Source organism: Alosa sapidissima, chromosome 13 (assembly GCF_018492685.1).
Source record: "Alosa sapidissima isolate fAloSap1 chromosome 13, fAloSap1.pri, whole genome shotgun sequence".
Classification (NCBI taxonomy): Eukaryota; Metazoa; Chordata; class Actinopteri; order Clupeiformes; family Clupeidae; genus Alosa; species Alosa sapidissima.
In genome coordinates this window covers 10,255,879-10,279,990 of record NC_055969.1, presented here as the reverse complement: position 1 = coordinate 10,279,990, position 24,112 = coordinate 10,255,879, and the positions used below count along the sequence as shown (strand labels likewise).

Below are 24,112 nucleotides of genomic sequence, written 5' to 3'. Positions count from 1 at the left end.
TGGGACAGGCTGGTGGCTGTTCCTGGGGATGGCAGGGGGCTGTGGCTCCCTCCAAGCCCTAGGGTTAGGGCTAGGGTTGGGGTTAGGTCTTAGGTGTGGGTGGGTGTTTACAGGAAGCCTGGGGCCCAGGGCAGCACTAGGGTCAGGCGGGATCTGGGCCTATGCTGGAGTCAATTTGAGGGTTAGAGTGTGGACAGTGGAGAGGGTGGGTGTATGCATGCTGCCCAGAGCCTAGAGCTCTACAGGGATGCCCTGTGGTCAGAATGCAGCCTGGACCTATGCTGGAGTTAGTGTTAGGCTTGGGGTGAAGAGAGTGGTAGGGGTGGGTGTCTGCATACTGCCCCAGGGCCTAGCAGAGCTCTGTGTTTTTGTGATCATATTGGAGAATCTTGTCGTTTATCTGTTCAAATCTAATGTTAGTGGAATTTCAGTCCTTAAACTTGTTTACATGGACATGTAAATGTTGAAAAGTAATAAACACTCTTAACATAATGTAATAGGATGATGCATGGTTTAAGATATAGGCCCTATGCTGCCACCTGAATGATGTTGAAGTTCTTATATGGACCTACAGTACTGAAATACACAAAATAACAGGTCAGTATTTACCAGAAATATTGTAAGAATGAATAACTTGTTCTAATTTCTCCTTGGGGATCAATAAAGTGTCTATCTATCAATCTATCTAACTAATTCAGTTTGTTTCCTTTACTCAATAAATGCTATATCACAATAAAAAAACAGTTTATCTCTGAGCCAGTGCTGAGAAATTTGCTCATTTTGGCGTATGAGGCGGTCATCTTGGATTTTACACTCTACTGAGTTTCACGTAAGAGATACAGCTTGGCAAACAGCAAAAATGGATTCAGCATAAAAAATACCCCTAGAATAGTCTATTTGCCAACCTTTAGCCTACTCAAAACTGCCTGATAATTTTTATTTAGGCACATTTTTGTTGTTTCAACCTGGTCTATATAATATCATATATATAACCTAGTTTTTAAGGTAAAAAACTAACATAGTGCTGCTTTAATGCAAAAACTGAATTTTAGACCACCAATATGTTAAAGCACTGTTTTGTTCTGGCAGGCCATTGGTTGTACCTTTACTAAAAGTCCTATCCAGCCCTAATTAGCCTTCTTAGTCTTTGACCCAGGGCAAGTGTCAGGGTCATATTTCTTAAGGGTTGATGGTGAGCATTTCTAAAAAATATACCTTTTTCTTGGGAACTGCTCTGAATTTTCTCTCACTTTTTATCAGTTTTGAGTGACTTTAGCCACACTTGCCTCTAATCAGTCACAGACGTTATCAGCCATTGGTGCTCTCACAAGAGAAATCACTCAAAGCCTCACTCATACACAACCTTGTATCCTTTAAGCTTGCTTGCTGCAGTACCACTAGCGTTGCAGTTGTCCCATGTACACGTTTGTGCAGAAACTGTTTCACATGAAATGAAATGTCAAAGACAACTAGAAAGAAGAATGAAGAAAATAAATAAATTCCCATGTGTGTTATTCTCATGGCTGAATTTAGCCAATTATATGTATAAACTTTGGTTAACAGGTGGGAAATTATGGTGTATATACATCAGTTTGTATGCCTGACTATATGGGCGAAGAAAGTAAAACTGTTGTGTTGTTTTGTCTTAAATTTGATATCATTTCAGATACATGGCAGCAGATGCTTGTTTTCACTGCAATTACAGAACAGCTCAAGGATTATTTAGAATCAATTGTTGTGGGAAACTCTCTTGGAGCCTATTTCCTGCAAATGGGCTCCTTAGACTGTTTAAATTCATTACCTTGGGCAAATAATCAACCATAAAATTAAATTGACAAAATTACATTTTGTAGCTAGACTTTTAATATACAATGTATTCTCTAAAGTAAATATTTATTTAAATGAATAATATTTGTTATTATTCTATTATTTTCCCCACATAAATTTGACTTGGTTCAATCTCTACCACTCCCTACAGTAGCTATTCAGTTATTGAACTGCAGGTTGACAGTGTGCAGGTTCCTTACATGGGGATGCTACCTCCACAAGTAGCAGGTTTTACAGAGGACAACACACTGGAAATGTATGACGTGGGATTTTCTACTACTGTAACTGTAATGACACATTGGGGTGGGAGTAAATCTTATGTTTTATCTGTTAATATTTTATTCTTGGCGCCATGACCAACTAGATCCATTGCCACTTGTATTGTGCACTGACATTCTGCGTTAAGGTACAGTATGGCATGTTTATTTCTGTTTGCTGTTTCTCCATCATGTACAACACACATACAGTACGTCAACAGGTGACTCACAGCATTCCTCAGAATCACACTGAATTCTCTTTGACATGTAACTGCCCTAATGCACTCATACCAAATTCACACAGACACACACCTCAGCGTATACTGTACATATAATATGTACAGGGTTCCTACACTTTTTGCATTTCAAAATTCCATACTTTTTCCATACTCAAATTTCCAAACTTCTCGGTAGATTTTTCTGACCATATTCTCGACATTGCGGCCACTTCTGGTTTGGGATAACTCGGTGAAAACAAAGGTATGGACAACTGAAGTGAATTAAAAAATGACACTTAATATTCGTCCATTTAGCTGGGTCATTTTTAGTTGTATCTTAGTTGTATCATAGTTGTATCTTGACGATGGGGACTAACAGTTAAGCTACACAACAGTAGGAATGGTTCATTATGACCTGAGTAAAGTGATTAGTACTGCAAATGCAATAGTCTGGAAACACAAATATTTCTCCATACCCTTGTTTCTTTTTTCCATACTTATCCAGACCTGGAAATTACTAAAATCAAATTCCATACTTTTCCAGGTTTTCCATACTGCGTAGGAACCCTGTATGTAAACATAGTTTTGATAATGTTATGTATAAACCTTGGTTAATAGGGGGAAATTACAGTATAAAGGTCAGCTTTTATCTCTGACAATATGGATGAAGAAAGAGCAAGTGTTGTCTTGATTTTGATATCATTATTTTAGATACAGAAATGAACAGCATTGCCTACCTTCAGGTTTGCACAGGTGGAGTAGACACAGGCATTGTCCATGGGTTTGACATCATTGGAGTGGATGAACGGTTTGGTGGTGATGGCTGGCTGAAGGTTCGTGCGCACAGGTGGCAAAGACGGCAAAGAGGGCTGGGACTCCAGCATGGGGATGTGGCCTGCTTCTGAGCCATAACCAAAAGCGTGGATGGCATTTCCTGTTTTTGGAATTGAAATTGAAAATTATGAATGACAGAATCAACGACCGACAAAGGATAAATCCAAAGCTTCACCTTCACACACTGGGTGCGTTCGTAAATTCAATCTGGCACTCTCTCGGGACAGCTGGACCTAGGCCTATAGTCTGCGAAAGATCCAGACCTGCGAGCTGCCATCTGCCTTGCCTGGAGTCTGGATTGTGCCGTTAACTGACGTTAACTGAGTCTGGATTGAGCAGACTAGCTTCTAGCTGCTAATGTTCGAAGCTACGTTGAAGAACTGCAATCTCTCGGAGCATCAAACTGTCATAAACTGTCATAAATCCACCGAGTTGCTGATCTGCAAGATTGCCCACGACTTCAAAAGGTTATGTTTCCAGTGATCTAGACTGCAGTCTAACTGTTACAAGTAGTGCCTACTAACATCACTTACTAAAGGCCTATGTTAACGTTAAATCCTCCGGGTTGGTCTGGGCTGTAACGTTACGCCATATCATTGCCATTGGACTGAGTTGGACTAAGTTAACACAGACTTTTCTTTATTTTAATTTCTTATTTACTTATTTTATTACTTGTGAATTTTTGTTTGTTGTCTGTCTTGTATGTCTACCGTTAGGTGTCTCGGGTACGCTGCCGTTTACGCCACTCCATCAGGCATCTTTTGTCTTGTGCGTCAATTGTTATTTTGTAAATTTGTTTGTTTGTCTTGATGTCACGGGAACGCTGGCGACTACGCCGCTCCGTCCGGCATCTTTTTTCTTACTTTATTATTATTTTATTTTTTTTACAGTGTTTACTCTGTAAAGCGACCTTGAGTGCTTTGAAAGGCGCTATGTAACAAATAAAATGTATTATTATTATTATTATTATTATTACTCTGAAAATAGAATAACGCTCTGAAGTTCGAAAAAGATGAGCGTTCTAACCCCAAAGATCCTTGATTACTAACTCCGCTTTACTGTTAGTAATCAAAGATCACTCCCACCATGTTGCCCTGCTGTGTACAAGAAAGAGTAATTGTAGTGATTCTCCATTAGGCAGAGACACTGCGTATGCTGCTGAGTACAGGTGACAGACAGGTGCTCACTGAGGCAGGTGTTTTCTCTGAAGTCCCGCAGGAAGGCCTCGCACTCCTCCTCCTGGTTCCCACTGCCCCGACAGGTGCACCACAGCGAGATGGTGAAGTTGCTGTGACTAGCGTCCACGTAGTTCGGTGTGATGTCCAGACCTGGTCAGACAAATCCAAACGCAAAGGCGCATGCATACATGGAGGAGGTACAGTAAGATACAGTACCATTTCAATTGACACACCTGCTACAGTACTAAATGAAAATTCAGGACACTGGCACTGGAAATGTTTTTATTCTACATTTCAATACATGACATTGCTAAGGGTGGCATTTTGGTTTGGATATATAGTGTTGGGGCAAATATTAAATTCCACCACATACAAGTTTTTTTGGCAAGAAAGAGACCTTCAATTTACTCAATTCATATTTCATTTAGCTTTGAGTATGCATAATTTATGGTCATTTTAAATGAGACTACAGAAATTCTGCTGAAGTTGATGTAATAACTCCCACCTTGCAGCAAGTGGATATAATATGCTCAGCCTTTAATCGATATCCAACAAACTCAACCTAACCTTGAACAGTTCTACAGTTACTCACCAATAAGTCCTACATAGGAGATGAGACAACCATAGTAGTTATCATTTGGACAGGTTGTCTTTGTGTGGCGAATCGTCTGGCAGTTCATGTGGAAGTCAGCCAGTCGAGACCTATGCAAAAAAGACACAAGACCTCAAATTACAAAACATGAAGTTACGGTTTAAATGAATATTACTACTGACTAAGTTGCTACAGTATACATACCCTTTACATCAATACCTTTAAATCAGAAAGACTAATCCCATGCTTTCATAAATGATGTGTTCTGCCATTGTCATGAGTGCGCTGTACATTTCTCTCCCTCACTCTGATGGTCTTACAGTATTCATCCTTACTATCTTTCTCTTACACTCCCCCCTGGTCTGTTTGGATAAGAATGGATATGGAATGGAGATTCACAAACACACACACACAACTCTTATTTATAGCTTGCCTCTGTTATCATGGGCATTGGAATCGGCTTGAAATATCTGACAGAGACAATGCACATCTGTGCATCATGAGATGCACTCTGACAGTCCCTAACCGCTCCGCCACAGGCAGCTGACATGAGTCCATTTTCTGTCTGAGTGCACGTGTGCGCCCCCCCCCCCCCCCCCCCCCCACCCTCAGCCCCCCACCACTCCATCCTCCAATATATATATATGAAATCCCCAGTTGCAGCAGGGATGTCTGCAAGTGTTTGTGTGTGTGTGTGTGTGTGAGAGAGAGATTCCTGCTTCTAAATCACAGCATGCACTACATCCAGGTTACAGCAGTTCTGATTCCAAGGTGAACCACTTTTCTGTGTGTGTGTGTGAGTGTGTGTGTGTGTGTGTGTGTGTGTAAATGAGTGCATGAGAGAGTAAACAGACGGCTGCTTCTGGCTCACAGCACGTAGCGGGGCAGAGCAGAGCAGGGGGTTACAGCAGCTTTGATTCCAGGATGCAGGTTGGAATAACTCCTTACTCCCACCAACCCCTTCCCCCCTCCGCCACATGTTGTCCATGTGAACTCTGCGTCAGCCCTGCCTTTCACTGGCTGGACCCCGCTGGGGTCGACTCTTATTTATTTGATTTAGTGAGTGAATCAGCGTGTGTGTGTGTGTGTGCGTGCGTGTGTGTGTGTGTGTGTGTGTGTGTGTGCGTGTGCGTGTGCGGGGGAGGGGTGTTGAAGCTGCTTGGAGGTCTCCACTCGGAGGTGGGTGAGATCAGGATCCTGGAGGCTCCTGCTCGGCGCCTGCCTGCCAGCCCCGCACCTCCTGTGACCCCGTGCAGTGAGGTGTTAACGGGGCCACCTCTCAGGTCAGGGCAGCAGGGCGGCGGGCCAGACACGCACTCTCTGTGGTACTTACTGTACCTCATAGAACAGACAGGTCCCATGGGGCCACATGGCAAATGCCCCCTTATACCCCGCACGCACGCACACACACACACACACACACACACACACACACACACACATTCACAGACTGCTTAAAGGTCACCCTCACCACTCTCACCCCCCCGCCCCACTCTCTCTCTCTGTCTGTTCTCTTTCCTTCTCCCTCACCAACAGGAAAATGTCCATTTCCATCCTCGTGTCCATGCGATGTAGTGGCATTCTACTCGGATGAGTGTGTCAACCCACTGTACAGTAAGTGTGTGAGTGAGTCATGCCACAGCCCTCCTCTAAGTCACGAAGCAAGAAATCAGTATGGCATGAGCACACAACACCAGACCCTCACAGCAGTAATGTCAGAGTGCACGCATAGGCCTACGACATATAGACTTTTAAAGACACTGACCTTTAATCAGTATTTTATTACACGGCTCTTCACAAGGCAAGTAGAACGCTCCACCGACTTGAATGGGATTTACCAAAGTTCTAGCGGTCATTATTTCCTAGGAAAGGACCTCTGAAAAAAATAATGACCGCTGTCAATGGCAACGGAGTTTGTGCTTCTAATTCAGGTATTTCATATTACAACGTAAGGACTGGAACTTCATTCAAACGTGAAAGCAGACGGTTGATCAGCTGTGTTCTAAAGAATGTTTGATTCAAGTTCAGCGTGTGTTGCGAACTATTTGTTTCAGCAAATGCCACGATGAACGGTAAGCCGTGGCCTACTGGTTAGCGCTTCGGACTTGTAGCCGGAGGGTTGCCGGTTCGAACCCCGACCAGTAGGCACGGCTGAAGTGCCCTTGAGCAAGGCACCTAATCCCTCACTGCTCCCCGAGCGCTGCTGTTGTTGCAGGCAGCTCACTGCGCCGGGATTAGAGTGTGTTTCACTGATTCACGGATTGGGATAAATGCAGAGACCAAATTTCCCTCACGGGATCAAAAGAGTATATATACTTATACTTAACAAATAGGCTAGGCTATGTAGGCTAAAGTCATATCGTGGGGAGTTTATTATTTCGTTTTGGCAAGTAGCCGTGTAATAATTATTGGGAAAATAAGTCCCGACAGGGCGAACCGGACCCCAACGCACAGCTTACTTGTAAGTAAGGGATAATGTATAGAACGCCGTCAATTATTGGGAAAATAAGTCCCTTCAGGGCAGAACAAGACCCCTCTGCTGCGCATCGGGGTCCGGTTCGCCATCTCGGGACTTATTTTCCCAATAATGACCGGCGTTCTATACATTACCTCTTACAAAAAGTGTAAACACCTATCAGTATTTTATGGAGAGTGAGGACACAAACAGTAGCTGATTGTTACATGCACAGTCAACATACAACAGTAGTGAGTACACTCACGTGTAATGCCACTTTAATGCCAAATGATTCAAAACTATATCACCTCTCAATAATTGCATTATTTCTAAACCAGTAGAGTATTTCTTCAGATCATATTGAAAATGTAATAATGAAATGTGGTACATTTGTGATTTCCATGATATAATGATCATAATTATAAACACGTTTGAACTGTGAACACCAGAACTTAATACATTTTAGACCTATGGGCTGTATCTATCTTCATGTTTGCATCGTTGCCCTGTAAGGGAAAAAAATTGATTGGGGAAATTTGACTGTGAAACTTCAAGGCAGATCAGTGACCAAGTAAAAAATCAGTGGAAGCACAGTTGCAGCGGTAATCAGGAGAGACAGAACGAGCCATAGTACCACTAATCAGAGCTAGAGAGGCACATCCTTCCAGAATGATACTATGGCCATGCACTTCTTGCACAATCTAGCTCTGAAAAACAGGCAAGTACTTCCGATTTGGGACAGGACCGTAACAATAGAAATCAGAGTTTCTATGAAAGCTCAGTCAGTGTGGCCTCGAAGAGATTGGGAAAAAAAGTGTGATTTGGCCAAAACTGCCGGATTAAACTTGGCTAAAAAAAAAAAGAAAAGAAGTCTGATGAATATTTGGAGCACATTCTTTGGTTAGATGAGAAAAGAGATTGAGAGACACATTTGAGTGGTTCAGATGGCATGAATCGAGCCAAGAGAACCACAGTGAATGCACAGTACCAACAGTGAAGCATGGAGGTGGGAGTGCTATTATATATGGCTGTATGAGTGAAAAGGTGTTGGGGAGGTTATGCTCGTAGAAGTCGCCATGACTGCCTGTGGATGTACTCAAATACTGTCTGACAAGATGGCTCTTAGTCTCCAGAAACTTAGCAGAAGAGGAATATTCCATCATGATAACAATTCAAAGCACACTCCTAAAATCACACCAGAAGAGAAAAGTATGACCTTGCCAATTATATTGCCTGACTTCAATCCAATAAAACCTTTGGGGTTATTTTTGAAAGATGGGTAGAACAACAAACCCCTCAGGCTAAGAGCCGCTGAAAGGAAAATCTTTGAAGAATCTCCAACAATATGTCCAACACTGGACATAGGAAGTATTGAAAAGGTGGAAGTATTGTAAAAAGAAAAATTGAATCTCATGAATGATGTACTGACTTGTTTTATCCCATTTAAGCTCATTCTAAGCAGCCTGTATCTTTAATATAGTAAATCTAAATTGTTAACTTTTCATTTCACATAATTTTACATAATTCTACATTTTACTGCTCAACTTAGAACTGATGCCATTACCATGAGGTGATACAATGTTGAATAATTTAACGTTAACTCACTTCTGCTGTATACTGCATTCACAGTAAATTAGTGTACTTATCCCCAGAACTGTCATGCACAGCAGTAGCATGATAGATATAAATGATGAATGTGATGCCCGTATCCCTTCTTGGAAATGACCCAGGGGACGGCTCACCTATTAGCATGCTGACATTAAGGTGGGAAGCAAGAGCAATGCCAATAGAGTACTGTTGCATTATGGAATAGCAGTCAGGTGACTAAGGATTGAAGGTAATCTGTTTAAAATGGAGCTCCACATTCCAACATGGCAGAGGATGTGGTTATGTGCGGGTCCCACTAGGCAAGGCTAAGGGCAGGTGTGTGTGTGTGTGTGTTTGGTGTGTGTGTGTGTGTGTGTGTGTGTGGGTTCACTGGGAAATTAACTCCTTTTTAAACTTTTTTTGTTGTTGTTTTGGTTTGTAATAAGTGCCTTGTAAATGCCCTCCTAATTAACAAATCCCCCATCAGAGCACATGATTTACATAGTTAATTACATTCCTCCATGTTCAAATTAACATCGGCGGCCAGGCTATGTAAATGAGTGCCCCTGATAAGCAAGGCCAACGCAACTTGAGTGTTAAACCGCCATCATCCGTGCTAATACCCAACCGCATGTCCCCGGCAGCCCCACCCCGAGGTCCCCACTAACTGCCCCCACCCCCACCTTCAACCCCATCCCTATTCAGAATATCTTACCCCACCACCCAGCTCCACCTGTTACTGTAGCCCCGGACTGTGTGACATCCTCAGCTTGGAATTGGAGATACCAGCCAGCAAGCTTGAAATAAAATAATAATGCTTGAACAACCTCACAGATGGCTGGAAAGGGTAAGGGCTCATGATTTGTGGAGGCAAGTTTTCTCCTCTGAGACGAGCTTAATTCAGGCCATTTAATGCCAAACTGATTTAGCATCCAAGCTATCTTCCTGTAGGGGTGCTGTGTGGCCACACAGACAAACGCGCACACACACACACACACACACACACACACACACACACACACACACACACACACACACACACAAACACACACACACACACTCAAAAACACCAGAAAAAGACAAAAACATTTAAAGGTGGTAGATTGGAGACAACTTGCTTCCCTTTAAAACTGCAGAACTGACAAGCCTCTTGTCTACAGGTCTGGAAAAAGCTACAAAAAAAAAGACACTGCACAGTTTTCTGATCCTACAGAAAAGACCATTTGCAGTGGTCTCTTAATTTTGAATATGACCATCAACTCTTTTGAATGTCACTCAGCAACTGTAGGATGACACCAGACAAATGTGCAGTGGTCTCTTATTTTTTTTTCCAGAGCTCTATGTATGTTTTTTCCAGAGCTGTAACATCCCGTGTGTGTGTGTGTGTGAGAGAGAAAGATATCCACTGGAGCTTCACTGTCTCAGTGGAAGTCAGAGCCTTTTAGACTGTTCTTGCATCACCAGAGATTAAAATCCAAACCTTAAATCATCCAGCAAACAGCCAAGCATGCGCTGCCTGCGTGCACCGCTGAATGGGGTGCATCCTTTTTACAGTCATAATTTGCTTTCACACGAGGACTGACAGTCGTACCAAAAGACGTCAGACATGATTGTCGGTTGCATGCCCATAGCCTATTTCACAGACACTCATTGTCGCTGTGGTTTCAAATGTGCTTCCAGAAGAGGCTGTGCTGACTCCCTCCCCGCGTGACTTTAACAACCATTGGAATAAAACAGCATGAACACTCATCAGCATTTGAAGAAAAAAAAAATACAAAATCGCTTCAGTCCTGTGCAGCAACAGCACAGAGGCCCCTGAGCACCTTAATCGACTGCTTATCCCTGATAGTTTATGAGCAGATGGTCAGAAGCGCTTCGTCTTCCTGTCCTGGCCGAGGCCCAGCACGGGCATCCTTAAACAATCCATCTCCCATATTTAGGTTAAAAGGGTGAGAGAGACGCTACGAAGGCCCGATATCTTAAGCGGCCATTTTAAGGCGAGCATATTCGTCTTCCTTTCCCAGCTCGTGTCAGCTGCGGCTCTTTCATCAGACCTTCATTTTCTACTCCCACTTGGCCGATGTAACACAGCCCACTCGCATTATTTGAAAGTCAAGATGGGCTCTGTGGATTGCACATGGGCATGACAGCTGATTTCTTCATTTCCATCCGGGATTGAACAAAGGAAGGAAGACTTAAGAACGGGCAAAAATGAGCCGCTATTTTCAAGTCATTAACCTGTCCAGTATCACTATGCTGACGGGTGCTTCCTAAATAGTGGAAATGATTCAAATCTACACGACATGATTCTAACTCATATCTTGCCCGGGGCTGCCTACTTTGTGGAATTTATTGTTACACTTGGGAGAAGGGCAGCAATGTCTGAAAAGGGAGCATGACTGAACTACTTTCTGTCTCTACACAGAGAGTTGGCAGTTCTTTATTAGACATGGATGGATTAGTATGTCTATGCATGTGTGTGTGAGCGTCTGCGTACATGTGTGTGTGTGTGTGTGAACGTGTGTGTGCATGTGTATGTACACGTATGTGTGTGTGTGTTTGTGAGAGGCAGAGAGACAGGCAGAGAGAAAGAAAGAGAGCCTGTGTGTACGTGTGTGTGTGGGTGTGTTTGTGTGTGTATGTATGTGCGTGTTCAAAAAAGGGCAGAGGGGGCTGAGGAAAATCCCCGTAGAGGGATAAGGTCCCCAAAGAAGTCACGGGTCCATGACCTTCCCACTCGGCAGAAGCAGCTCACCCATTTAAGCTATGTACACACAACAGCCGCGGCACAGAGTCTAAAGGGACTAGATCCGTGTCACCTGAAATAAATCAAAGCCACGACAGGCTGTGCCCGTGGCTTCCCCCTGCCCGCCTAAGCCGCAACTTCATCTCGGCGCTCGCTTGATCAAAATGTTGCTGAGAACAATTTATGTCAAAATGCCTCGCACAAATCCCACGATGGTGTGTGTACTCAGGCATGAGATGAGAGAAGTCATCACCAAAGAATAAGAAGAAAAGAGACTTTTAACCTACTTCTGGAAAAGAGAAATGTCTGTTTTAACCGAATTGCCCAGTGTTTATTGTACACGCAGTGTAATTATCAATCTCCTACACAAGACAGTCCCTGTGCATCCAGGGTCTGCGCTCCAATCTGAGGCAAACAAGAGAAACGAGGAGAGAGCTTTTGAGGATCAACCAGGCATCATATCCCTGGCGTCTGCAAACTCTATACTGTAAATAAACTAATTCTCTAATCCCCCCCAAATAAGAGGACTACCACAGAGGCTGGCCGTGCATTCCACTGTTAATGGTATTGCTTTGAAGTACACTTTTGTAAACTGCAAACTTCTCTTAACTTTGTCCTCAGTGCCACTATGGTGAGACAACAGATTCAAGACTCAGTTATTGTTACACCTCATTATCCGTGCATAAAGAGAGTGAAAATCTCGGGTTTCCGCTTCTCTTGCAGCAATACGAAATATGGTAGGTGCAAATGCTATGAGTGCTGCGCTGAAGTTGTAGCAGCTTTGGCTGAACAAGTGATGGTGTATGACAACAACAGATTGACATTGGCACTGACATGCCCCTTATTTCAGGTGTGGACAGGTGTTCTGTGCTCGGTGACGTGAGCCATCGAGAGTCACTCCGGTCAGGTCAGGGTTAAATAGTGCACATTAGCAGGGACTTCCATGCCTGGCAGGGCGGCTGCGCCTGGCACTGCTGTTGGATGTCCTCCAGTTCCCCGCAGTGGGCAAGAGCAAGGTGATACCTGGGGGTCTGTGGCAGACTGATGGAGTATTCAACGCAGCGTGGGTTGGCCAAGCACACGGGTGCACACTCTCGTGGCTGACCATCAATCACACCTTATAAGTGGACTTTCGGCCTAACCCGGCGCTGCCCTGCCTATAATTAGGGGAGCCGGCCTGGAAGGCATGGTTGGGCGAGTGACAAAATGTTGCTTGTGTACAAACAAGACATTCTTACCTTATGGCTAAAACACAGTGCATTACACTACCTGGAAAAGGACAGAGACAGAGAGCTGCATTTCAAACAAGGTGGGAATTGCTATTAGACACAAGCAACTTCAGGTCTCATCACACATGGCAACAATGTTGCAATGAGATCTAATTTTTTTACTCTGACAGTGAGTAGTAGGCTATCAAGTTCCCAATCTCTTTTATCTAGATGACTATTTGGTTTGAGGACATAGTAGGTAAGGGTATTGAAAGAAAGAAACTAATATAGTTGGCATTTGCTGTGAAGAATGTTGATAAGCATACATAAGACTAGTAATGTTAGACCATTTGTCTCTCACATTACACCTCTCATTAAAGATTCTGGTTTTGGGGCCAAATGCTTAAAATGCCCTGCCTACTCCAATCCATTGGCCTTACTCTGGATCGCATCCAACATCAACCCTTTCAGGCCAATCTATGTTTATATTCTCAAGGGGTTAGCACACCACCCCATCCCTTACCCGATATAGCTTGTGGTATTCCATAGAAAGGCAGGATATGTGAACAGAGGACAATTGGAGGACTGGCTTACACTTTCCAGCGCAAAATTATAAGAATTTAGCTATGTTTGGTCTCAGGGTATAGAGAAATGCAGGTCAGGAAGTTGACTGGCATGGCCTTTATATGAAGCCTGTATCTGCAAAGACATCGTGTTGTGTCTATTGTTTAACAATCTGCAGACTTCTTTTTTTGTGTCTTGGGAATGACTCCAGTGACTTTTTGTCCTCCCTTAACATGCAGAGAATGTGCCTCTGTGAATCACAATGACATTTTCCTTAAGCTGCAGTACCTCTCAAGTCATGAAAATCAATTAAAGACTTCACTTGAAAACATTTGGTATGCTAGTGTAATGCTTAACTCCCATGAATAATTCTGCTGACATTCAGACCTGTTTTTTTTTTATTTCATGAAGGACTGAGTAATTATTAGAGTGCCATGGGGAGATGAATGACACATGACCTTATGGGTAGGAAGGAAGTGCTAACTCCAGAGGGGTGACTCAGCTGGTCCCAAAATCCCACTGATTAGCCTCCACCAGGACCATCACCCAAAGCGCTTTTTCAGCACATTAACAATGCCCAATTCACAAAATGTTCTGTTCAAGTGCCCACCAACCTTTGCACATGGAGCTAATTTTAAAAAGAATTTTGCTTAAAATATTTCTCCATGACTGCAGGCGTTATGGCTTTCCAGACCAGACTTTCTGCAGGGATAGTGGTGGTGGTGGTGGGAGGTAGGGGGTGGGGGGGTGGAGTCCCTGTGGAGGTAGCAGTTTGGCGAGGCAAGCTTTACCTGCAGAGCGGGTCTGAGCGGCAGGTCCGGCGTAGCTCCAAACAGTTAGACCGGGTCTTCTCATCAAACGAACAGGATGGGACGATGGTTTGCCGGCGGCGCTCGGCGCACGCCGTGTCACTGCAGGCGCAGAAGAGCAGCGGGTAGCTGAACTCGGACTGCACGCGCTCAAAGAACTGGCGCAGGGCCTTGTGGCAGCGCTTGCGGTTGCAGGGCTCCTGTGGCTGCTGGAGTGGCGAGCCTTTGTTGTGGCAGGACTGGATGTACATGGAGCGCTGACGCTTGCAGGTGTCATTCAGGTTGCAGGCCTTGGCCGCATCCAGGCAGGGGTTGCAGGGGGTGCCCGTGTCCAAACAAAGGTTACCCTTGGTGGATGCTGAGTCTATGGCAGCAAAAGGGATAAAAACACATGTATGAATGGAGGGGCTATGGAGGCTTAAGAGTAATACAAATCACAAGAGTTTGGTTAGAATTACAACACAGATGATGTAAGACCACACGGCAGACTTTGAAATCTAGTGAATAGGTCTGCATAAGGCTTGTGATGTCAAATATTTTTTAGCATTTTGTCTAATATGGTTTGGCTCAACATAATATTGAGTTAATAAAGAACAAAATTTCTTTGAAATTGAAATTGATAACAACATTAATGGCCGCCTTTGATAAAAGCAACACAGCTTCAAAGATATCTTTTGTTTCTGTGACCACATTTCCTATTACTCTGAAATGCTAATTGCTGTGCAGAATTTTTTATCAAGATCACTGCGTTATTTGGATCAAAGTGCTTAAAAATGTCTTAGTGACTATTGAAACGAACCACTTTTGTGTCAACACCAAAAGGATTTCACTGGCAACACCAGTAATTTTCCTGACTACTCCATCTCCACTCGTCTCTCCCTTCATTCCATATCCTGACCTTTCCGTGCTGTTTGATATCAGAGGGTTTGTGTTCTAATAGCCCTCCTTCTGGAAGCCAAGGACGCAATACTTTGTTGTTATCCGCATGTTTGCTTCAAACTGCTTTTTTCCCCATTTATTGTGAAGAGAGTAAAAGCTGTTTCTACATCATGTACCACTTGTTGTGCGTGTCCTTTAAAATTCATTCCACTGAGGGATGCGGATTTTGGCAAACATTATTTGCGAGGGTTTGTTCCTGCGTTCACAGACCGTTTTTTTAAAGTGAAAACTAAAATAACCTGGAGGCGTATTTCTCACATTCAGTGTAGTTGATGCAACACGAGTTGACCTGCCTGCTCTTGTGACTGCTGTCGACTTAATAGGGTGCAAACACATCAAGTGAGATTACTGCAGGCGATTATAGTTCATTAGCCAGACTTCCTTTCAGACCAAGTGAAATCTGCCCTAATCTAACATAGACCCGTTTCTCTTTTCCCCCTCTTCTCCTCCCAGCCATCCTTAATTCCAGTCAAAAGGAGAGCCATGGATTAAATCAGGATGAGACTTGAGCTGTGGGACTGTTATCGGTAATGAGTGTGCATGTCAAGGTTCTGATTTAATCTAATGTGCGTATGCTTGTTAAGAAGTCCTAACCCTCGCACCCTGACGGCACACTTTCCAGAATTTCCCCTCTGCACTTTCTCTGCTCATTATCTCATCGCGGAGCCTCACTCAAAAAACACACAGCAAAACTGAGGTTAAAACTGTTCGGGTGGTGGGTGGGGGTGGGGGGATCCTGCGATGCCCTGAGTCCAACCCAGACCAGCAAGACTGATAAATATTCTATGTGTACACGTACGCAATGGCCAATTAGCTGTGTGCCAGGACTACCTTGTTATTTTCCTGACAGACAAGGTTTTACAGTATCGGGAGCTCAAAGCCCTTCCCTGCGGCGTTTTCACACATGTTTTATTTAAGCGGAGGGAATCAAGCAATGGGCTTTCAAAACAGATCTCATGGCACCACCAGCTTTGGTAAGGTCATGTTAGTGGAACGTGTACCTGTCAGATTGCTGTACTACCAAACAGCCCATAGGAGTGATGGAACAGTGTTGCTCCTTGCTGAATCCTCTACTATTTAATGCTGTTGTAACAAAACTGAAACTAGTCTGTGCTCTTTATCATCACAGAGGAGAAACTGAAGTCAGTTTTTATCAGATTTAACTCCCAAAAACTGTATCTGTCACCAAAACTGATGACCACATGAGAGACTATATTTCTATAAATTACAACTGTACTGTCAACATAAATAAGAATAAGAATAATCTTCTATGGCTCAGTATGGGGTGGTTACTGGTACAAACTATGGCTGTATAACCATAATGGTGTGGGATCTCTATGAACTTTAGACCTTTGAGACTAATATGGCAGTAAAATAGCTACCTTTTTCGGCAACTACTCTCACTTGTGCCTTTGTCTAACTAATTCTCTGCATGCCGGCAGTCACACAGTCTGAAGGACACCTCCTGTCCCTGCCTTTTCTACATGTGTCTGTCTATGTGTTTAAAGGGAGTAACAAAACAAAACAGATTATTTGCAGGTGTCACAACAAGGCTCAGCCTTGCCAATATATGATAGGGCGTATTTGATATGTATTTGGTATCCTTGTGTATTGCTTAAACAGGAAGAAACATGATTCTTTGAGTCACTCGCTTCATGGAAGATCAAGGAACATATTCACATATGCTGACAGTCATATGCATCCCCTGTGTCCTTTCAGATATAAGAAAGATAAAAATACAATGGATAAAGTTGCACTTTTCAAACAGGAAAGAGTGAATGTTAGTCCTGAAAGCCACCACCTAAAATAACTCTTCATAACATCAATTATCATGCATCCAGCTCTTTCCAAATATATCTAAGCTTTCAACATAATTCCTTTTTTTGAATTCATCTGCTATCACTGACAGTAAACAATCTTTTAAGATCCACTATCAGTGAAGCTTTTTTTCCCCCTCCCCAGCGTAATGGATTTGAAACACTCTTGTCTAAAACATCCTTTAATGTTTCACTCCTCTCTCTGGTGCGGCTATTCTTTAAAAGTCCCGCTCTATTATCCTCTTAACTCGCCCATTCTCTCCGGCAGGACTCCTCTGAATCGGGCTATCACGCATTGATTCAACTTCATTGGCAATTTATTGGTTAGAGGGACTGAACAAGCTCGAGTGGCCAACTTCAAACAGTGCCGAACCAGAGGTCTTTCCGTTGAAAATGACCAGTAATGGAGGATGATCGCGTTCCGACTCTACTTTGTTGGTGTGAAATAATTCAGAGATATGCTATCCTGCTCTCCGCAGCTGAATGCTTTGTGAATTTGATATGGCTTAAAATGTTAAGGTATCTCTTGACCCGTGTACTCAGCTGCAATCTTGAGATGGTTAAAAGTCTGAAGAAACACTACATTTTGTTCTCTGAAATTCAAGTATGACTCAAGCCTCAGACAGATACTGTATAAGAAGATTTTCTCAAGGTTGCACTTTGAAGTAAACATTGCAAATTTGAATATATTCAGTCTGTTTTCTGAAAACAAACTAAAGTGACTTGGACACCGTACAAAGCAGCTTTGGAATACAGAATGCATAACTCCCACTAAAATACTTTGAAACAGGATTGTTCAGTCTCGATAGAGTTTGTTGTTCCATGCTAACAATCTCTTGAGTGTAAGCACAAAAACCATTTAAAAGGTTCACTTTCTATTTCACAGTTCTGCAAATGCTGTATGCTTTGGGGGGTAATTGACATTTGAAAAAGGAAGGGTGTTTGAGGGAGACTGTTTTTTTTGACCACTCATTAATGTGTGCACTGGGCAGTGCCTTTCTGATATGTTAGTGATGATGGGAGAAAAATTGTGCATAGATGTGGTCAAATAAGTTAAGCCAAATCATTACTTGTGGCTGAAGTGTTTTCGTTTACTGCAGTGACCCATGAAATACACTACACTGCAAAATAATAAAGTGGCCTCTAAAAGCAAAGCTTCCCTTTTTTTGCTGTTGTGAAATAAATTTGATGTATGTAATATATGTCAAATATACACATATTAGACACACCAAAGGATAATAAAATGGCAAAGCATCAGCAGCAACCAGTCAGGAAGAAAATGTGTCATCATCTATCCCTTTTTTTCTTTTTCTTGGGTGAGGGAGGGGCCTTAGAGATCCCGATTCCAACCTTGTCTGTCTTCCATAAGACCACAGATTACCTGTAGTGTAGTTTAAATAATGAGAAATGTGAACTGTCGCATACGGAAATTGGAAAGAAAATAGCTTTTGGTGACAAGACAGAGGATAGCTTTTGTTCTTCCCAATCAGGAAGAGAGCAGAGCATGTTTTTTTTATTTTTTTATATTTTTTCATATTTGTATTCTTAGGCACCTTCTTTCACCTGAAGCCTCAGCCAACCACGGTGGGATGCTTCTATCTTCTGATATTGTGATAACCCTGATCCCTATAAGTATCAGTCTGCATGCTCACATTGCGACACAAATTGCAATCTGTTTAGCGGCGATAGCCTCCCAAGGGGAGGGGCACGAGGGGAAACAGGGGTGTGTTTCTTCTCAGTTTTAAATATTAATTTGCAGCTCGCACCTCAGTGTTTAAAAGTATAGTCATCCATAATTCATGACTGTCACTGGGATGACTGATCCACAGTCTGTCACTCACAGTGTGAACTGCCCCTGGGCAGATGTTTACTTTATCAATAGAGGCAACATTATCGCTTATTGGCAGTCAGCTATTGCTGCCTATTCCTCTCTTCTGTTGTTGGACTTCTGATAGATATCCATGTACAACAAAGACACTTATGTCCTCAACTGATGTGTTCAACTGATTCCAAAACATCGTTATCTTAAGAGGTCCATCCCGCAATGGAAATGAAATCTTCTTTCACTCATCTTAATGTGAGTGACAAATAAACACCCACAGCAGAGGACAGAGCCTAGCCCTCACAAGGCCCACACTGGTTGCTACACACCTCTGTGCTTTTATTTTGAAGCCCAGACATGATTAAACAGGTGCCAATTATCTTACCTGAAATGATGGAGGCCAGCCTGAATTCATCTGAGGGGTGCAATGGCTCATAAGGGGATGTCTCGTAAAACTCCTCATCTGCAAATGAAAAAGCATGGCATCAGCAATGTACAGTAGGATTTCTTTTTGTCATTCAGAACACGGTATCTTACTGAAGAAATATGTTTTCTGTACTCCCATTTTGTACTCCCAAGATAATGTTTATGTTGTGTTGAAAGGCAGCTGCCTTGGCAACTTGATATAATCTCAGTCGCACATCGGTTCCCTTCTGAGCTCTCATTTTGCATTCTGTACTGCATTGCTGCAGGGACTTTTAGTTCAGCATCCCTAACAGTTTTCTGCCCTCTGCACAAAAGGGCACACACACAGACACACAGACACACAGCTTTAGAACGGGTTGTCCGACAGTCACCGCTGGTATAGCCAACGCAGTAAATCCCCTCCTCGTAAATTGGAAGACATTGACAAGACACCGCTTTGACAGATACGACCCTTAATGCCAAGAAAAATCTGGCCGTCCATTCGAAAACACTGTCAGTGCCGTGCACCGTGCTAATTGTGACTGTAAGCACACCAGCGCTTTCACTGGCCAGACTTGGGGAGTTTCATCAAGTTATGTAAACATGTCCTGCGGGGGTGATAATCGCTGACAAATTAGTCATAAAGCCAGTGAGTGTGAATGAGGATGTGCCGGGTGGCTGTGTGCTGATCCGGTCGTGGTAGGGGGGGGATCCGGGGACATTCCTCTGCCACAGATGAGGCTGTGCACTTCTTCTACTGCTGCTGCTGCCGCCGCAGCTCCCCTATGTCGCGTCTGCCATTATTATTAAGGCTCCCCACATTCTCCGGCTCCCTGCCCTGCTGGGCTCACCACCTTTCGGTCTCCTCAGCAGCTCTGTGAGCAGCCTAAACCAGCCTCCAGCTGCGGCCTCTTTTTCATGGGATGATCCCGGATCAGCGGTTTATCGTTGTGTGTCACCGCCGCTTGGTGCTATCAATTCCACAGCGTGGCCGCCTTTATGCTTATGATTTCCTCCCCTCACCGTTCCTCAATGAGTTAAGCGGGTGTTGGCATAATCCCCCTACGCCGTACACCGTCTCTGTCTCTACTCTGCTCAGAGGAAAATTTCTCAACGTCCCCTGAGAGACTTTTCTGTGCCCCCCCCCCCCCCCGCCCCACCACCAAAAAAAAGAAGCTGATCCATCAGAGATAGGCAAATCTGTCCCCATTACAAGCAGATGATGTGGGGAGATGGAAACACAGTGCTTTACATAAATTAGATTCATGACTTTAACTCATATTTCCCAACTGAGAGGTGAACGCAGTCATCCTTTGATAATATCTGTCATACAGCAATGGGGGCATGTGCTGAGAACATGTGGGTGGAGATGATTTAAAGGCCACCAGCCCTTATAAGGACGTAGAGGGAGATGTACTTATAAAGCTATGTCTTCTGCTGATATTCTAAATATCGCTGGCAAATATGATACACCTTGCCACATTTTTCAAAATACACATTAATATTTTAGCCTGTGACCTTGGGCTTTTGAATTAAATTTGGACCTAAAGTTTAGCTGAAAGCTTCATTCCTTTTCGAAACAAGATCAGTTTGTCTTGTGCATCCCTTCTGACAATCCTCGTCTTGTGGACAGAAAGTCTGTAATGGACCCCTCCGGAACAGGGATGCTCTTTGTGTCTCCTCGTTTGTCTGCGGTTTGCATCTCGATGTGACGGAGAGACAGATGGAGACGGGCCGCGAGGAAGAAAAGGGCCTGTTTTGAATTTGAGGCATGGCTTCGTGCACAACCGCGGCAGTCAACCCTCCCTCAGCAGTCCCAGCGGCTCAGCTAAGTGTGCTACTGCATTCCAGCGCAGTCTTTGTGTGCCTTTTTAATTACCTCTGACAATATTGTTGGAATGATTTCTAATTAACCTCTCAATGAGTTTGTACTCCCTCCTTCCTACCCTCCCTCTCTCTATCTCTCTCTCTCACACACACACACTTATATATATATATATATATTTGCTAGTGATTGCTCATCTTTCACAAAGCACAGAGCCTGAGGGTACACAGCTTTTAGATCAAGAGTCTTCTATGGCCAACCGATTCCAAGCATTGTTTGTGTATATTTTTCTTTGCTGAATCCATGGCTGGACCAAAACTTGGAAACCGTTTTAGTCAGAAGCTTTGGCTGGCAAGAAAACTTCTCTCATTATCCTTTCTCTCCTTCACACATTTCCATTTATCTGTTTATGTAGACTTTCTCCCTTCCAAAATGATGATCTGCTGTATTATTTAGCCTTGCTATTACTACAAAGCAAAAGTACAAATCAGCAGCAGTAATGGCAACATCATTGTCTATGCTACCATTTATGAGCATGGAGCAAAAAGCAAAGGATTTAACTCCAAGCACAAAATAAGAAATACAAATGAATAAATTAAATGAATAAATAGACACAAATGTTATGAACTAGTCACATTCCAAAATAGTCCTCCATTATACCATACCCATTATTGAAATGGAATAAATTGAATTGAATAGAAAAAGCAAACTTCAGTAACATGTTGTACAAAATGCACATTTGTTACTTAAATGCCGTTATTACCTTTCTTTGACTTAATGCATAGTTTTAACATATCAGGTGGGTGAAATACTGTGTTGGTGAATATGTCTACATTACTTTACTTTTTGTGCAAGCAACCATGCCAACGGATACCCTGTCTCTGCTGAATCACTGACACTAAGCAGGTGTGGGCCTGGTTAGTACTTTGACCTCCTTGGAAAACTAAGTTGCAGCTGGAAGTGGTGTTGGTGGCTGGCCAGTAAGTGGCAGTGACACTGATGAGATGTTGAACAGGGGGTTCCACGGTGTCCTGGCTAAATTCCCAACCTGTTCCCCTAATCATAACCCAGTGTATTTGGCTCACTCTCCAGATCAAACTGGTGTGTGGTGAGCGTTCTGGTGCATAATGGCTGCCATGCATCACATTGGTGGTGGTTAGTGAGGTTCCTCCTTCACTGTGAAGCACTTTGAGTGTCTAGAAAAGCGCAATATAAATGCAACTTGTTATAGTTCTCTCCCTTACCCATCCCCCACACAAATTTAAAGTAAGAAGCTTTTGTATCGCTCTATGACTGGTCAGCCGTATAATCCATGGTGCTTTTATCACCATTAAAAAGCTGGATGGTCCACCCAAGCAAAGGTAGAATGTGTCCGTGTACCATTTTCTCTCTCCTCCCACGTACCCGATAGAAGGCGGCCATCAGCAATCAAAGCAATGGGTGGCCCAGTGGAACACATACATTTACGAATTTGCTTATGAAATTGCTTTTCACCAAGAAAATCAATTATGCAACAATGTAGACACGAGGTGAAAAAAATACTCTGTCTAAGTCATGTTAATTCCTTTGAAAATGGAAAAAATATTTATCTTGATTAAGCAGAGAAATGAGTCTGGTTTTCATTTTGTGGCACACAGCATTAATTTCACAGGAGCAAGGGTCACAAAAACTTTAATGGTGAAGAACATGTGAAGAATCAGTGTAGTGAAAATTTTACTAGAGGATTTTTAATCAAAATGACTGACTACGGTAGGAACGTGGCTAATTACAGTGCAATTCAAGTTGAGAGCTTCTCAAATGTTTTCAGACACACTACACTGTCTGGAGATGACTTATCTGTATTTTTTCTTTTTGAGATAAACATAAGGGCTTTAACTCTCCATGTGCTGCATTTTTTTCCAAATAAAAAAAAGGATGCAATTAGTAAGCATAGAACAATTGTCTGATGCATTGCCTCTGTAGAACCAAATTAATCTGCTGTAGGGCTCAGGCATGATGTATTGAGCTTGAAATACCAAATGAGTTAGCAGCAGAGGGAATTGTATTTGTCAGGTGCACAATAGCTAATGAATTCCGCCCTTTCCTATCCCCATACCTTAAAAGGCTCTTTAATTAATGCTTAGAAGAAGGGAGAAGCACAGTCACTTTTGATTAGAATTATTTTTTAAAATGCATGATTTCACTTCTCTACTGTTAAAACTGGAAAATGGTAGGGCACTTATAAAGGCTTTAACTTGGAATTTTGAATGTTGTGTGAGAGCTGTTCTAAAACGTCTGCAAAGTCACTGATTTTGTTAAAATTAACACATAATAATGCATCATGCCAACTAAGATGGTATTTAATGACATTATTTCATACTAGACACTGAAAAATGTGAGAAATAACAGGCATTTGACATTAGTTCTTCAGTAGAACATTAGTTCTCTATCCTATTGAGATTATTTATCCACAGATAGCAGATAAGTATTGGGAGAGGAAGCTTTCTTCCTGGCCGTGGTTCTATTGTTGTGAGGCTTTCTCCCTGGCTGTGGTTGTTTCTCTTTCAGGCAAATTAACAAGGCCTACTGTATGTGGAAACATAAGCCAAACACGCCTGAGAAGAGCTTCTAGGCTCAGCCTATGAAAGATCTAAATGGTATATTGCAAGCAATGCATACTGTAAGCTAGTGTGCTAGTCAAGTTAACCCGGACAGGGAAGGATTACTAGGAAGGAAATTTAGCATCCAGTTATTCTGTATTTAACCAGCTAGGGCAGGGCTTAAAATTCATTTTTCAAAATGGAAGGGGAATTCCCCCCTTAGGTTATTCATGTAGGGGGGATTTACACAATTTGGGGGGGGGGGGGGGGGGGGGAGATAGATTCTGATACCAAGTCAAGAATTGCGATTTCAATACTTCGATACTTTTTTAAAAAAAGTGTTTGATTTTGGGGCCCCCACCACCCTGACGTCATCAGTAATATATACTGTAGTGGGATCATTCACAACAGTGGACATCCTAGATTCTGCTTGACTCTCTCCACACACAC

General features: G+C 42.9%; 1 protein-coding gene across 1 annotated transcript in view; it reads right to left on the bottom strand.

Annotated features, from left to right (window-relative positions):
• Positions 1-24,112, bottom strand: part of gfra2b (GDNF family receptor alpha 2b) — a 40,106-nt gene that overhangs the window by 5,982 nt on the left and 10,012 nt on the right. Inside the window, exons 3-7 of the mRNA XM_042060320.1 lie at positions 19,239-19,316; positions 14,258-14,639; positions 4,907-5,016; positions 4,324-4,464; positions 3,040-3,236 (exon numbers count right to left, since the gene is read on the bottom strand). Coding sequence (XP_041916254.1) covers positions 3,040-3,236; positions 4,324-4,464; positions 4,907-5,016; positions 14,258-14,639; positions 19,239-19,316 — 908 coding nt within the window. The remainder of the gene's footprint in view (positions 1-3,039; positions 3,237-4,323; positions 4,465-4,906; positions 5,017-14,257; positions 14,640-19,238; positions 19,317-24,112) is intronic.